The sequence below is a fragment of the Argiope bruennichi genome, chromosome X2 (assembly GCF_947563725.1).
Source record: "Argiope bruennichi chromosome X2, qqArgBrue1.1, whole genome shotgun sequence".
NCBI lineage: Eukaryota > Metazoa > Arthropoda > Arachnida > Araneae > Araneidae > Argiope > Argiope bruennichi.
Window position 1 is genome coordinate 80,932,639 of NC_079163.1, and position 14,075 is coordinate 80,946,713.

The 14,075-nt window shown below is 30.0% G+C and overlaps 1 protein-coding gene across 3 annotated transcripts in view; it reads left to right on the forward strand.

Annotated features, from left to right (window-relative positions):
• The window catches only part of LOC129960003 (synapsin-like), a 415,673-nt gene that overhangs the window by 126,625 nt on the left and 274,973 nt on the right, over positions 1 to 14,075 (forward strand). For all 3 annotated transcript variants that reach the window (XM_056072983.1, XM_056072982.1, XM_056072984.1), the window contains exons 3-4: positions 550 to 738; positions 4,777 to 5,035. In XM_056072983.1, the coding sequence (XP_055928958.1) occupies positions 4,968 to 5,035 (68 nt within the window). In that variant the 5' untranslated portion in view covers positions 550 to 738; positions 4,777 to 4,967. The remainder of the gene's footprint in view (positions 1 to 549; positions 739 to 4,776; positions 5,036 to 14,075) is intronic.

Below are 14,075 nucleotides of genomic sequence, written 5' to 3' on the forward strand. Positions count from 1 at the left end.
CAACTTTTAAAATTTATTTTTAGAATGTAACAAAAGAATTTTGTTTCTTTTATGTGCGTGCTTCTCCGGCAAACAATGAAAAACATATGTTTCTCGGGTTACGTCTGACGTCATGAATTTTACTTTTAGATAATACGGTGTGCAAAGAAGCCATAATAAAACAATCTCATCTAACTCGCCTGTTTTTCTTCTTTCCCAGAATGTTAAATGACTGAAACAAAAGTATTCTTATATGACATTACGCATGGATAATCATTACTAAACTTAGCAGATATTTTAAAGAAAAAAGCTGTCCTTAATAAAGCAAAGTATTAAATCGTCAAAACTGCGTTTGAACTCGCATACAAACGATCATTCTTTCAATTGCAACAAAGCATTTCAGTTTTCACGTAAATATATATTCAGTTGCCTTTCGACCGTGTAGCCAATTCTGTAACATTTTTATTCTGTGTTATATTTCATTTTCTGCGTTTCTGTATTTTCTGTTTTTCTTTAGTTATTTATAAAAAAATATGTGTTACTTAATTACAAGTTTTCGTTTCTTTTCAGACTTTTACTGTCAGCTGCAAACCGGCTAGCTTCGGGACTTAGTCCTTTTAAAAACCGCCATCACAACCACTTCCAAGACGGATTCGAGACCCATACCCGGCGCCAAAATTTCGTTCTCAAGTTTCAAGCAGAGTTTCGCCTCCACCACCAGCTATCTGCGGAGGCGATTCTCTTCTGGGGATTTATCAGGTAAGATCGCTCTCGATGAAATATTTGTCATTATATAATTCTTAAAGTACTGAAACTTTGAGCAGTACTTTAAGAATTATATAATAAAAAAAGAATTATAGAAAACCTCCTTGAAAATTCTCTTTAGCAATTATTAAATGAGCATGAACTTATCATTATTTTGCAAAGACTTGAAACTGATAGCTTATTTAAACTTCTGAAAACTTAAATCTAAAATTCTGTGGAATTTTTTAGTGCTTGGTGTTTTTAGAAATCCTTTAAAGGAAGGTACAATACAATAAACTTTTTTTTTAATATCTTCGAACGAAAATAAAAACGGCGATGGTAGATGCTGCTTAATTAAAGTTTATTTTGACTACTACTTCCTCTAAACTGCCAAGTATCTTACCTAATTTGTTTCATTGTTTTTCTTCAATTATCCAAAATTCTCTCCTATCAGCACAACAGAGCACCAACCCATTTCAAGATAGAAATATTGAATTACACGGGATGTCTTAAAACTTTATAGACGTGTTAATAAGAAATTATATAAACAATAAATAAATTAATCCAATGTTTCATAACAAAAATTAATTCATAGAAATGTAGGATTTTGTCTGTCATTAGAAGGGACGGAATTGTTTCTTTCACTACTTTTGATAATGATAATAGACGGAATTATAAATGATGCTAATCAATTCATTTGATATTTGAAAGCATTCAGTAGCAGTGATTGCTCTCTATTTGAATGAAATGGTTTTGAATACAGGCATTATATTTCATGAGTTTCCATAAAAAGAATCCATAAAGTAAAATCCACTATAAAATAAATTCAGTACTGCCTATTTTACTAAACCTTTGCCATCGGTTTAATTCTGAAAAGTTTTGCAAGAAAGCACCATTTAATATGCACTAACAACTACTGGGTAACGTATATTAAAGTTTTTCGGCATTGTATGAATTTAGTGCATATTTAAAATGCCATCCATTTTTAATTGTATGACGTATATAGTTCATCATCGCGTTGAACCTTAAAAGCTCATGACTAATCTGACTCATCATTGTAAAAGAAGAGTTCAAGTATTACATATCAGAAATATTTGAATAGTAGTCCTAGCATAGTGATGGTAGTCATTATGAGAATTAACTGAGTTATGGAGCTTTGATACTTGTTAAATATTAATATCATAGTTGTTTACTATATACATTTATTTCGACCATACACAAATGCCACAATCTTTTTCTTGCGAATGCATTCTGCACTGTATACCTACTTCTTGATTCTCACTCTCCCCCGAGTTGCCCTCTTTCGTTTTTCCTTCAAATGGATACCTTAATAACATTAGCAGAAAATTATGCTGTAGCCTTTTGACGACCTGAATTCTAGAATTAGTATGGCTGTGAGCCTCTCCTTAAGTCAATTCAATTTTCTCCTTTGACACTTTGAAGCATGTAATGCAGTTAGCAGTCACCCGTTTGAGCAATTAAGTTAAACGTCTTTATGTTGTCTGTCACTAATGTTTCTAAAACTCGAAGTTCCATTTTCACACGTATATTCGAAGATAAAAGATAATTCACTTGTGGGGAATTGTTCAAAGCGTTGCTTACCTTTTTAGATACACTTAGTACAACTCATTTGCAGCAATTGCAAAATTCGAAATAATTGCAGCAATTGCAAATTATTTCGAATAATAATCTTTTAGTTTATATTGCATTTGATGAAAAAAATATCTTTTTAGTAAGCGAAATTGTGGTAAAAATATATATACATGGACAAGACAAAAGATAATTTATAACCTTTTAAACATATTTCATATAGTTCAAAATAGTTGATTTATTTGATACCAAGACATAATAAAGTATAAAATAATTTGAAAGAAAAAATATAGCACAATTTTATGCACGCCATTTACAAAATAATGTTAACAGCTAACGACTAATTTTCACTAAAACGTCTTTTATACTTCAGTGAATAAGATGCAAGGGAAATAAATTTATTTATGGCACAGAAAGAGTCAGTACCTTATGCAAACACATCAAGCTTTATCGTCAGCTTTCACTTTGTTCTCTTGTCCAAGAGTTTTTGGGTTCTGTTTCGGAAAGATACCATTTAAATCTTATGTATTGGCAACCCTCTCCAAACAAACGAGCTCCGTGCTTTGAATCTCAAACAAGGAGAAGCAATACGACCTACGAATGTTGCTAATGATTGTAGGAAGGATGTTACTAACATTATTTACACGCTTCCAGTATCAATATCATCTTACAGAAATTTAGATTTAAAGCAAACAGATGAAGAGTGGCAAAACTAGAATTAATGTGTTTCCTTTGAACTTAGGTAAACGCGATTATTTTGCTGTTTTGTTCACTTTTCTGCAAACCAATTTCTTATTGATCCTTATGTTTCCTTTAGTGAGATTTTGCCATCCATAGCTTTTGTATAAATCTTATCAAATTTTCTATAAGTGTTGTACAAGAACTTTAATTTAAATAATTAAAAAACCATTTTATTAGTAATAGTTGTATGGATATGGTTAGAAGCCGTATGGTAGTAAATTCATTTCAAGACTCTTAATCTTGATTCAAGAATTGTTAGTTCTCATTTAAAAAGCCTAACTTTTAACAATTATCTCTAAGTATTTCTAAAATCTTTCGAAGTAATACGCTGTTTAATTTTATTAAATCAATACTATCTATCCATCTTTCTATTTGAACATTAAATATAATATAATTATAATTTAGTTACAGTTTTTAATTTTCAAAACACGTATTACTAACATATTTCCATTTGCTATTGACAAAATATATTCGTCATTATACTTAATTTTATTGCACAGAACTTCTCTCAAATAATGGTTGAATCAATATTAATTTCTAGAATAATCTATTATGAGTATGAACAATCTTCAATCTTAATAATTGAAAATATCATTCAAGCGATTTAAAAGAATTTTGAATTTGAAGATTTGGTTTGTAAAGAAAATATATTATTTTAAAAATCTGATAAGCTTAATGTAATAAAATGATACAAAAGTAAAATAGGTAATATATTTGTAGATAGTTTAAATATTCACACTCAGTTAAAAAGTTTCTAAAATATGATATTAAATTAAAAGATTCGAAAGAAAATCACAAGCAATATCTGAACAATAGGAAAGTATTTTCTTATTTCTACAAATTTTTTGAAATGCATACTTAGAAAATGTTACATAATTTGTAATATTTTCATAATAACTCTCCAAATCTGGAATAATAAACTAGAAATATATCTAAAAACAATCCAAAACCTTTTTAAGCATTTTAACTACTTTTCATACTATGGCTTGTCTGACAATGTATATTAAATTACAGAATTTTTGTTAATTAAATCGGTAATTAAGTCGTTGCGATTGATTAAGACAGAAGCCAGGATCTCTAAAGTATTTCAAGTTTTTATATTAATCGAAGAAGTCCCAAATTAAATAAGAAATTAAATGTCATTAAATAAGAATATTAAAAAATAAAAATTCGTGAGGCAATGACTCAAAATATTTCATTTTTCTTCCCATATTAGTAATCTAAAAGTCATGCTTCCTTTAATCAATACTTCATTGTTCATCTTCTACGTCGATAAATTATACGTAGTTGCATGTTTAGCATTCCAACTATCAATTCAGAGATTTCCAGATCGCTGCAGCAAACTCTACATAAACGTATATCTTTTATTCCAGTGAACAGCACATATTTAGGTGGTAACTGTGAAAAATTTAAAAACATTCCAATACTTCGCACAAGAGACTACTTGTAATAAAATAATTAATTTGAGAAAAAAAAATCGCAATGGAATCTTTCTGTAATGTTTTGATGAATCTGCTCAGTCTCGAATTGCCGTTTTCAAAGCTGGTTCCCGATTTCATAATCACAACTTTACTCCAAGTTCTGTAAACCCTAAGCTAACATAAGGTTGTATAAATATTTACTTTAATAGCCTTTTGGCAGCCTAAATATTTTGATGTAGCCATTCGATCTGACTAATAAATTACAATGTCAATAAGAATTGCCTTTTATTTTTCAATCTAGGGGAACTCGACGACCAGGATCGCCGGATCGAACAGGAAGGGGAAGATGGCCGGACCGAAGTGGCTCAGTCTCAAGAGCCGGATTTGGCTCTTCACGTTCGGCAGGGCACCACCATCAGCGCTCCTACATCCCCTTCCAAAAATGTTCCAGCCTTCCAGCAAAGAGCCAACTCCGTGACGGCCGGTTCCGTCATGAAAGCGCCCTCAGCCAAAGATAAACATAAAACCGTGTTAGTCATCGATGACCAGCACACCGACTGGTGAGTCAACAGCTTTAAAATGTCAATATGTCAAAAATGGATTTGCCTCCAGGGACGAAGGGGCTCAACGGAAGTAGTGGAGTGAGGGATGTCAGAGTTTAATCGAAGATTTTTCAGCTTCGTATTTAACGACGTTCTTAACCAAACAAAAATAACTATGTATATGGCACTACATTTCCATATCCATCTTTTACGCGTCATTCAATTCAAATAAGCTACTCGGTATTCTTATAAATGTTCTATACTTAAAAATAATTAAATCTAATATATAAAATTCTCGTGTCACAGTTTTCGTTGCCATACTCCTCCGAAACGGCTTGACCGATTTTGATGAAATTTTTTGTGCTTATCCGGTATCTATGAGAATCGGCCAACATCTATTTTTCATCCCCCTAAATGTTAGGGGTAGTCAATTATTAATTAAAAACTAACTTTCCCGCCAAAAAAATCTTCCATTTTCCCCACCGCCAACTTTTCCGCCAAAAAAATCTTCAATTTTCCCCAACGCCAAATGATTTAGGCTTTAGTTCTTTTTTTCTCCCAACAGTAATGAGGCTAGGGTTAAGATTTTTCGGCGGATTATTTCAAACGATTCTGTTTATTTTCTTAATGTTTTATGCATTTAAAATTAAACATTGTTAATAATCCATGTTTCAGATTCATTCTGAAGTACTTTTGAATTAAAATAGCACAGAATAAAGGAAATTAAAAATGTCTAATCTTCATAGCGTTACCCCAACTGGCGTAGAAAAATTCACGCATTTGCGTTACGTAAAAGGCGAAGAAAATTCACGCATGCGCACTGTGTTCTGATCGTTGGCATGGCAACCATTATCAACGGACGATTTAAATTACTTTTAGGTTAGTTGTATGCTTTTGTAAGTAAATTGTATTTATGTTAGTTATATATTTTTTGTATATGCTTATAGTTTTAAGTACATCGTTTTTTAAGTAGTTTTTTTAAACCTGTTTTCGACAGATTATTTTAAACGATTCATTTTATTTTCTGAGTGTTTGATGCATTTAAAATGAAACATTGTTAATGAATCGATCCATTCATGATGAATCTGAGAAAATTTTGTTGACAAATTCTTGAGATATTACATAAATTAAGAAAGATATTCTTTAGTGCCCATAAAGTTTAAACGCTCAGTGACTCTATTATCAGTAATCCTATTATTAAAAAAAATGCTTTGTTTCAGTAAAAAAATATTATTATATTAATTGCAGATTAATCCTTTACACTTTAATTTAAAGCATAAATTCTACGAGGGGTAACAGAAAATTAGAGAGATACATATCACGTTATGACTGAAGGCCTTTATAATATTATGAGTGAATTATATGACTATCAAAATTTGAAGTTTTAAAATATTTTGCTGAAGAATAAAATATTTTGCTGAAGAAGTTGGAATTGCATAAAATATTTAATTATTAAAATTTTAACGAACACTAAGATTGGCGAACCGGCTGGTCGCCAAAGGCGGCTAGTACATCTCTAAAAGTAATGCTGTCATTTGGTGTACTTATCGTTCGAAGGGAATATTTGTTCATCCCATGCGAATCGATATAGTTATATTATCATTATTTTCTTTCTCGACATTATATCGAAATTCAAATAAATATTATATTGTTATATTTTTAATACAATGAATTGTACATAATAATAAAGAATTTTTTTAAAGATAATTTTTTAAATATACCTTTAGTAGTGTATTAAAAAAAATTTTGTTTTCATTATTTTTCACTTTTCAGTATTTATCTAATAATTCATTATTATAAATATTATGGAATATTAAAATAAAGCGTTTTCCGCAAAATCAGTATCAAGGAATGCCACTTGTACAAAATTATTATTCCATATTGATTCCATTAATTGATAAAATAATAATGAAGTTCTGAAAATATCAAACTAGTGTATTATTCTCGAGAACGCACAATTGAATAAAATTTCAAAATCCCAGCGCACAAATCAGTGAGCGAAAAATCTATTTTTACTTCTCATCTTTTCAAACTTAAAACAGGCAGAACTAAATAAATAGAAGTGCGTAAAAACGGTAACCATAAAGTGCTCGTGAAGCTTAAAATAGTAGTAATTTTGAAAGTACTTAATGAATGATAAGATATGTAATAAGTACTAGAAAACATTTTTATTCTATAGTAAAAGGTAATTGAAGTTGTTACAGCAAAGAAAGCTGCGAATAACGTAATACATCTTACCAGGATTTACCTTCCTTTTGATAAAATTAAAAAGATTTGGTTTCGAATATAATTACAGAAAGCCTCGTCAATTATTTTTTAAGAATTACATCCTGCATAAATTAATTACATTTTGATACCATTTTTTCATAGTAATATTTTAATTCAATTCAACTACACAGCATTAAATTTTTCACAAACTGTTTGTTTAAGCTATTATTAAACATTTTTTTTTATAAATCTAATATTTAGGTATTAAAATTACAAACATTTTAGATGGCTGATTAATGGCTTCATTTAAAAGAATAAATAAAAAAAAATAAGTAAATTTTATTCTTTAGTGAGTTTCTTTATTTTTTTTAATACATTTATATGGTAATCCTTTGCACCGCAACTATAGATTTTTGTTCAACCAACCAATAGATAGAATTAAATTTCTATTGTAGCCTATCCGACGGAAGAAAGGGGTTCTGAAAAGTAAGTAGCTTCTAAGATAAAACTCGAAAAATAAAATCTCTAGAGACAAGGATACATAAAACTTTCTAATCCTTTTACAGATTCTTATTGTCTCATGCGTTAACAAATTATATTTTTCAAATTTATCTCCAATTCCATGATTATATAAATGAAATTTATATTAAAGCAAGCGACAGTTATGGTAAATACATCAATGTTTCATCTTTGCTCAGTTCAATATCCCACGTTTATGATAATTTTTTAAACGCAGCATCACAAGCAAAACATTAAAGAAAATGATTAATTCGTCAAAAAAAGATAAACCATCATGTCCGTCCACTCGTGGTTTGACCTATTCTTGTCTTTCCTTAATTGTAATAAACCAAGGAATCACGCAAAGAAGGATAACATAAGACAGGGGAGTCAAACTTTCTCCAAGGTTATTGCAGAGAAGATTACTTCCATAAGAAGAATGAAATGCTGATGGTTTAAAGTTACATCTTGAATGATCTTAATAGCTAAGAGATGCATCATAAATTATCATAATGTTTAAAGGTATTTTATTAATAATCCCAATGTTTAAAAGATACAAAATAAAATTCCTAATAGTTTAGTACACAAACCCATAAAAAGTGGAAATAATTATTGCTGGTTAATTATTTATTCATTCTGGAAGGAAAATGTGAAAGAATTATTTTATGCTTTGAAAAAAATTATAGCACACAAATTCTTAAGAAAATATATTTTACTTCAGTTAAATAAGTGGAATCCCGCATGCAGCACTTGAGTTGGAATTACATTTTTAACATTCCTAACTTTTTTTTACAAATTTAACGCTTAGAAGAGTATTAGATTTCATAAAATCTAAGTTTTCTTTCGCTATTAAAAGTTTCTTTTTCAATTAAAAAATTAAAACACATTTAACGCATTGCGATTTTGAAAATTATGTTTTTTAAATAAAAGAAAAGAATCGTCTTGCCGTTATCTTCTGGGAATTAAGAAGCACGGCTTTCGATGGAAAATATCTTTATAAATAGCCTAAACAAAATAAATCTGGGATTTATATTGTAACTTTATTTTCATTTCATCAGACTTTTAGAATAAAGAATCGTGGATTTTTCTTTATATATTTGTTGAAATAACAAGCCGCTCATCATAAACATCTGTTATAGGGATTTCAACATTTCGCAACTTTAATTCTTATAAAGAAATTGTTTTTTCGACTTTCTAAAGCTTTTTCTGACAATAAAAGAATGGAGCACTTTCTTGGAGATTATTTTTAATACCAGTAGGCAGCTGTTCATGTCAGAAACGAGCAGTGCTAAAAATATTTCATACGAAAATGCAATTAAAATGCAAATCTTAAGAAATCAACTTTACACTGAATAGCACAAAATTTTTAATTTAATAATCTGAATAGAATTAAGTTATCTGTATTTTAGAAAGGTATTGTATATCGTTTTTCCCCCGATAATTCATTTATAAGAAAAACAAGTGAATGCGCATTAAAATAGGTGAATTTTTATCGGGACAACATAAAAGCGAAACCAGATCCAAGCATTAGCTAATGAACTTTTTATTTATTTAAGGGATGAAAGTTATCAACTAGTTTTTCTTTTACTTGCCATAAATGAAATTTAAAAAGGGATTTGCTGTAAACAGACTTGCTTAAAGCAAAACCGAAATTCGTTTTATTTTTCTGTCAAATTTAAAACTAATTAGTAAATAAACGGAAGAACTTAAAGTAAATATAAAATGACTTTTTCAGAGTAATTTTTACAAATTCCCTATTGTTTAAATGTTCTCCCTGAATTATTGAATGTCAAAATATCGCTGCGCTTTTTTGTAGACAGATTTCTGTGAAACACAGCATTTTTACAGGATTCTATAAAAACAAAGAATATCGCTAAATATATTTGGGGGCCGCGGTGGCCTGGTGGTAAGATTTTAGCTTCGGAACTGAAGGACCTCAGGTTTGTGACCCGATTCCACCGAAGAACCGTCGTGTAAGTGGACCTGTTTGTTGCATTTTAAATCCGTCGGGGCCAAACGTCCTCCAAACGTTGGAGAGGGGTGTGCCAGCTCGGGTGTCGTCCTCGTCATCTGACCGTAGTTCAAAATTACCAGGTCCATCCCAAAATATCCCTAGTGTTGCTTTAAAACAAGACGTTAATATAACTAAACAAAGTTTATTTGATTACAGGGCATTAAAGGGAGCTTTAAAAATTAATGTTCTTTCTATGAAAGTAATTATTCGAATTTTGCTTTTCAATATGCAATTGTCTCTTTTTCTGTGATCAAAGTTTTAAAATATTTATATAACTCTCGTATATCAAATGCTGAAATGTGCAAAATATAATTGTTACAATAATTTAAATTTTGCTCATAGAAGTAATTCACTGTCATTCAAAAACCAGACAAGAAATTATAATTACCATCTCTTTCACATCATAAACCCCTAAAACATTTCTTGAAATTCACTATTTCTCATTTTATGTAATTTCCCTGCTTGATTATTGAGAAGATTTGAAATATTCCTTCGGACGCGCTGATTTTAATGGAATGTTCGAAGTTACTCAGATATATTCCAATAATGTTCCCAATTCTTCTTAATGATTTTCGATTTATCTAACGGCTTAAATTCTCCGTAAGTGAAATAAAAACAATCATCTTTGGGTACAGTTAGTCAAAAAAATAAGAAAAGGATTCTTTCAAGGATTTCCCTGATGAATATTCAGTTAATAAAGCACTGCAACTGCCACTTGATCATCAATCATTTATTCCAAATTTTTGGTTTCTGTATTTGGATATTAATTTTTAGATATTTTAGTCCAAATGAAACGATTTGCTTGTATTGTTGTAACTTTTCAAAGCTGGTTTATCATATTCAATTTTATACAATTAGCGAATTTATAATGAAATGCTTCTTTCATTATAAATTCGCTAATTGTATGTCATTATAGAGTATCAACTCACGAAGAACTGCTATTTTCGGTTTATTATTATTCATTCATAATTAATTTAATCTAACTTCTATGGTTTGCTTAGCATACAGATGCCTTAATTCAAATTATTTTAATTCAAATCGAAATATCTACTGGTATAATTGCAGTCCATTAAGATCGTACTTACCGTTTCTTTTAAGAAAAGTTAGTAAATAATTAAGAAAATTGGTCTTTCAGTCAAATCAGTATAGAATGTTTGGAGTCAGTGATTTATAAAGAACAACAATTACCAATTGATCACCAACCATCTGTTATTTATCAAAGTAATTTGGTTTTGTATCCTGAGGCATTGTTTCTTAATTATTTAAATTCAAAATGATAGATTTGATAGTTTATATGCAGCTAGTTAAAATCTAGTTCATTGTCCTTAGATGATGATGAAACCATTTGATCTACGTGGAATGACTTCAGCTTAAAGCTATTTCTAAATAGGCCTTGTAGTTCTGAACCATGTTAAGAAGACGAAAGGGAAATCACAGTTTTCATCAGTCGAAATATTCACGTTGCACAAAATGAAATTAACTAGTCTCGAGGGATTTAATGTGTACAAGTCAAATCGGTGAAAGAATGAAGTCTATTCATTTTCAAATGATTCAGACCAAAATTCGCGGATTAAATTCAATTTTTATCTTCTTGAGATTCTTTTATTTCCTGATTGCTGTATTGCGCCATAGACAGCTTCAGACAATGTGTAGTTAGTTCGATGCTGGATATATTGATTTTTGTCATGTAACTGATGTATAATCTAACTCGATTTAATTTGTCATAAGATACTCGAACCCTTTACTCTCCGGTACCAGTATCAAGACTATGCCATTAAGATACTATGAATATTTTGAGATACTAGAAAGTTTATAAAATGAGATGATCTTCAAATATTTTCCGATGTTCATATCTTAGTAATTCATTTTGAACTTCAAAACAATACATTGATCTGAGAAATCTACCAAAACAGCTGTAGATTTCGTAGTTACTTAATAATTCCCTTAGTTTTTATATTTGCAAATGCATATATACGAATTTCATAAATTTCATCATTAGTGGCAATATAAATATTTAAATCTGTATTCATAACTTTATATTTTGATTGCATTTGACTCAAATCGTGTAGGAATAAAATGTTTTTCTTCTATTATATATATTCAGTAATATCCCAAGAATTCTTCTAAAAGAAAATGCCATTTTCTTAAGTTCGTTGAAAAATGTCCCTTCCTATATTATTTATTAACAATAGTGGTCATAATATTTATCCATAAACTTTGAAATATGTCGCGCCTTTATCCAGATAAATTAGATGTCCTGCTTCTAAAACTCTCAGTAATATCCTTGATGTTACAACTATATTTTCACATAAAAATACCTTTAAAGTAACAGTAGCCATAGTCAGAAGAGGATGTAATAAATATGAACTCTTGGAAGACATCCAGTCTCCTCGACATAGACAAAGGGTTAGGAGAAAGAAAACTATCTCGCTTTTCCTGAAGATTAAGAACAACAAACAACTCAACTTCAAAAGAACAATAAATAAAGATGTAGGGCAAATCACTGTGGTTTTGTAGTGTCTTTGTAATTACCTTCGGAAAAACACAAAGCAAAAATTATATATTTCTTGTGGAATCCGTCTTTTCGATGGTAAAGAGAAGAATCTCAGATGAAATATTTTTTTAATAAATAGGATATGGAAATATTTTTTAGTGAACAATGAAATTTAATTGTGCGGAATAAGTCTTTCTAATTTTCTTACAAAACAAGATCATAAATATAAAAGTTTTCAAAATGAAAATACATTATGCTCCAAAATATACAGTACTTAAATGAAAAGATGAACAAAATTACATTATCGTCATCTGTGAGTTTATTTTTCCTCAAAAGAAATTAACATAATAAATACACACTATAAGGTATTGATTTACCTTGGTATGCGTAATTTAAGTGTTCAGAGTATACGCGCCTTGTTGTAGACAATGTTCATATCGTTCACGCAGATTCTCAAACATATCCTGAAACAAAGGTTGCTGCAGACTTTTGCAAAAAGAGATGATTTCCTCAATTAATGCAGGCACTTTTCTTGGTGGATCTTCACAGTTAAACATACTCTCCTTTAACATACCCTTTCCGTTAACACAGTACACTATCATAAAAACGAAGCAATAGAGAGCATAATTGTTTTACTTGGTGCCGTCTTATTAAAATTCTCTTGGAATTGTTTTGCCACCTTTTTCAAACTCTGTCCATCTTCACGACCGCTTCCGTATGAGCAGAAATAATGCTCAACTATAAATACTTTTTCCTCCGTCGAGAGACCCATTTCCAACAACAACTGCACAACACAACTTCCTTTTCACTTCTGCATACACATGTAGCTGAAGCTATGCCTCGTCGACAAACGCAACCACGTGTTCCAGAGGGGAGAGTTTCAGTACTGTATATTTTGGTGCATACTGTATTTATTTGGTTATTGGAATCAAAAGTTCCTCAAAAGTAATGAAAGAATGTTGATTATATTTTCAAACTAACGTTGCCATATGAAATTGCACCAGGACTATTGGGAATGAACCTCATTTCTAACTTCTCCCAGGCGATGTCAGAGACAGAGCTTTAAATTTCTATTATTGATCGTACCATGATAGCAAATTCATTCCACCTCATGATGAGAACTTCGTTTAACATTCATTATCATAATAAAGAGCTTCTAAGAAAGGTGAGTTCGAACGACGGATCCCCGATGGAGAAATAAAGATTCTACTTCTAAGAGGCAGAATCATTACATAAGTAATGTATCGGAGACAGAAATATTAAATGGTATCATTTTCTTCCAGTTATTTTGCTAATACACATTATAGAATGAAAACAATAATTTCAATGCAAATTTTGCTATTCTTCGCTCAAGGAATAATCGCCACTGAACAAGGTTGAAAATTGTCTCTTCTGTATTCGCAATTACTAATAGCTATTTGACGTCTTAATCTCATTTACATTTTAGAATGGATTACAGGCTTTTCTTGGGCATTTTATAATGCAAATATTCTTTGATGTTTTTGTTGCTTATTTTATATTCACAAGAAGTGATTATCATTAAAACTTATTGTCTCCTTTATATTCAAAACGGCGAGTTGCTATTTAGCATTTTAATTTACTTTGGATTTTAAAATGAATAACAGGCTTCAGTTTGGATTTCATTCCGCAAGTATCCTTTGACGACTTTGATTTATATTCTAAATGCCTACTGCTAATCATTAATTAAGAAAAGTTTGCTTTTAATTATTTGTTAAAAGAAAACACTTAAACATTCATTAAATTTCATTTATAGTTTTTTTTATTTTAACCATAAATATTTAACACGAATAAAGAATTATTTTTGATACGACAGTGATATTTGC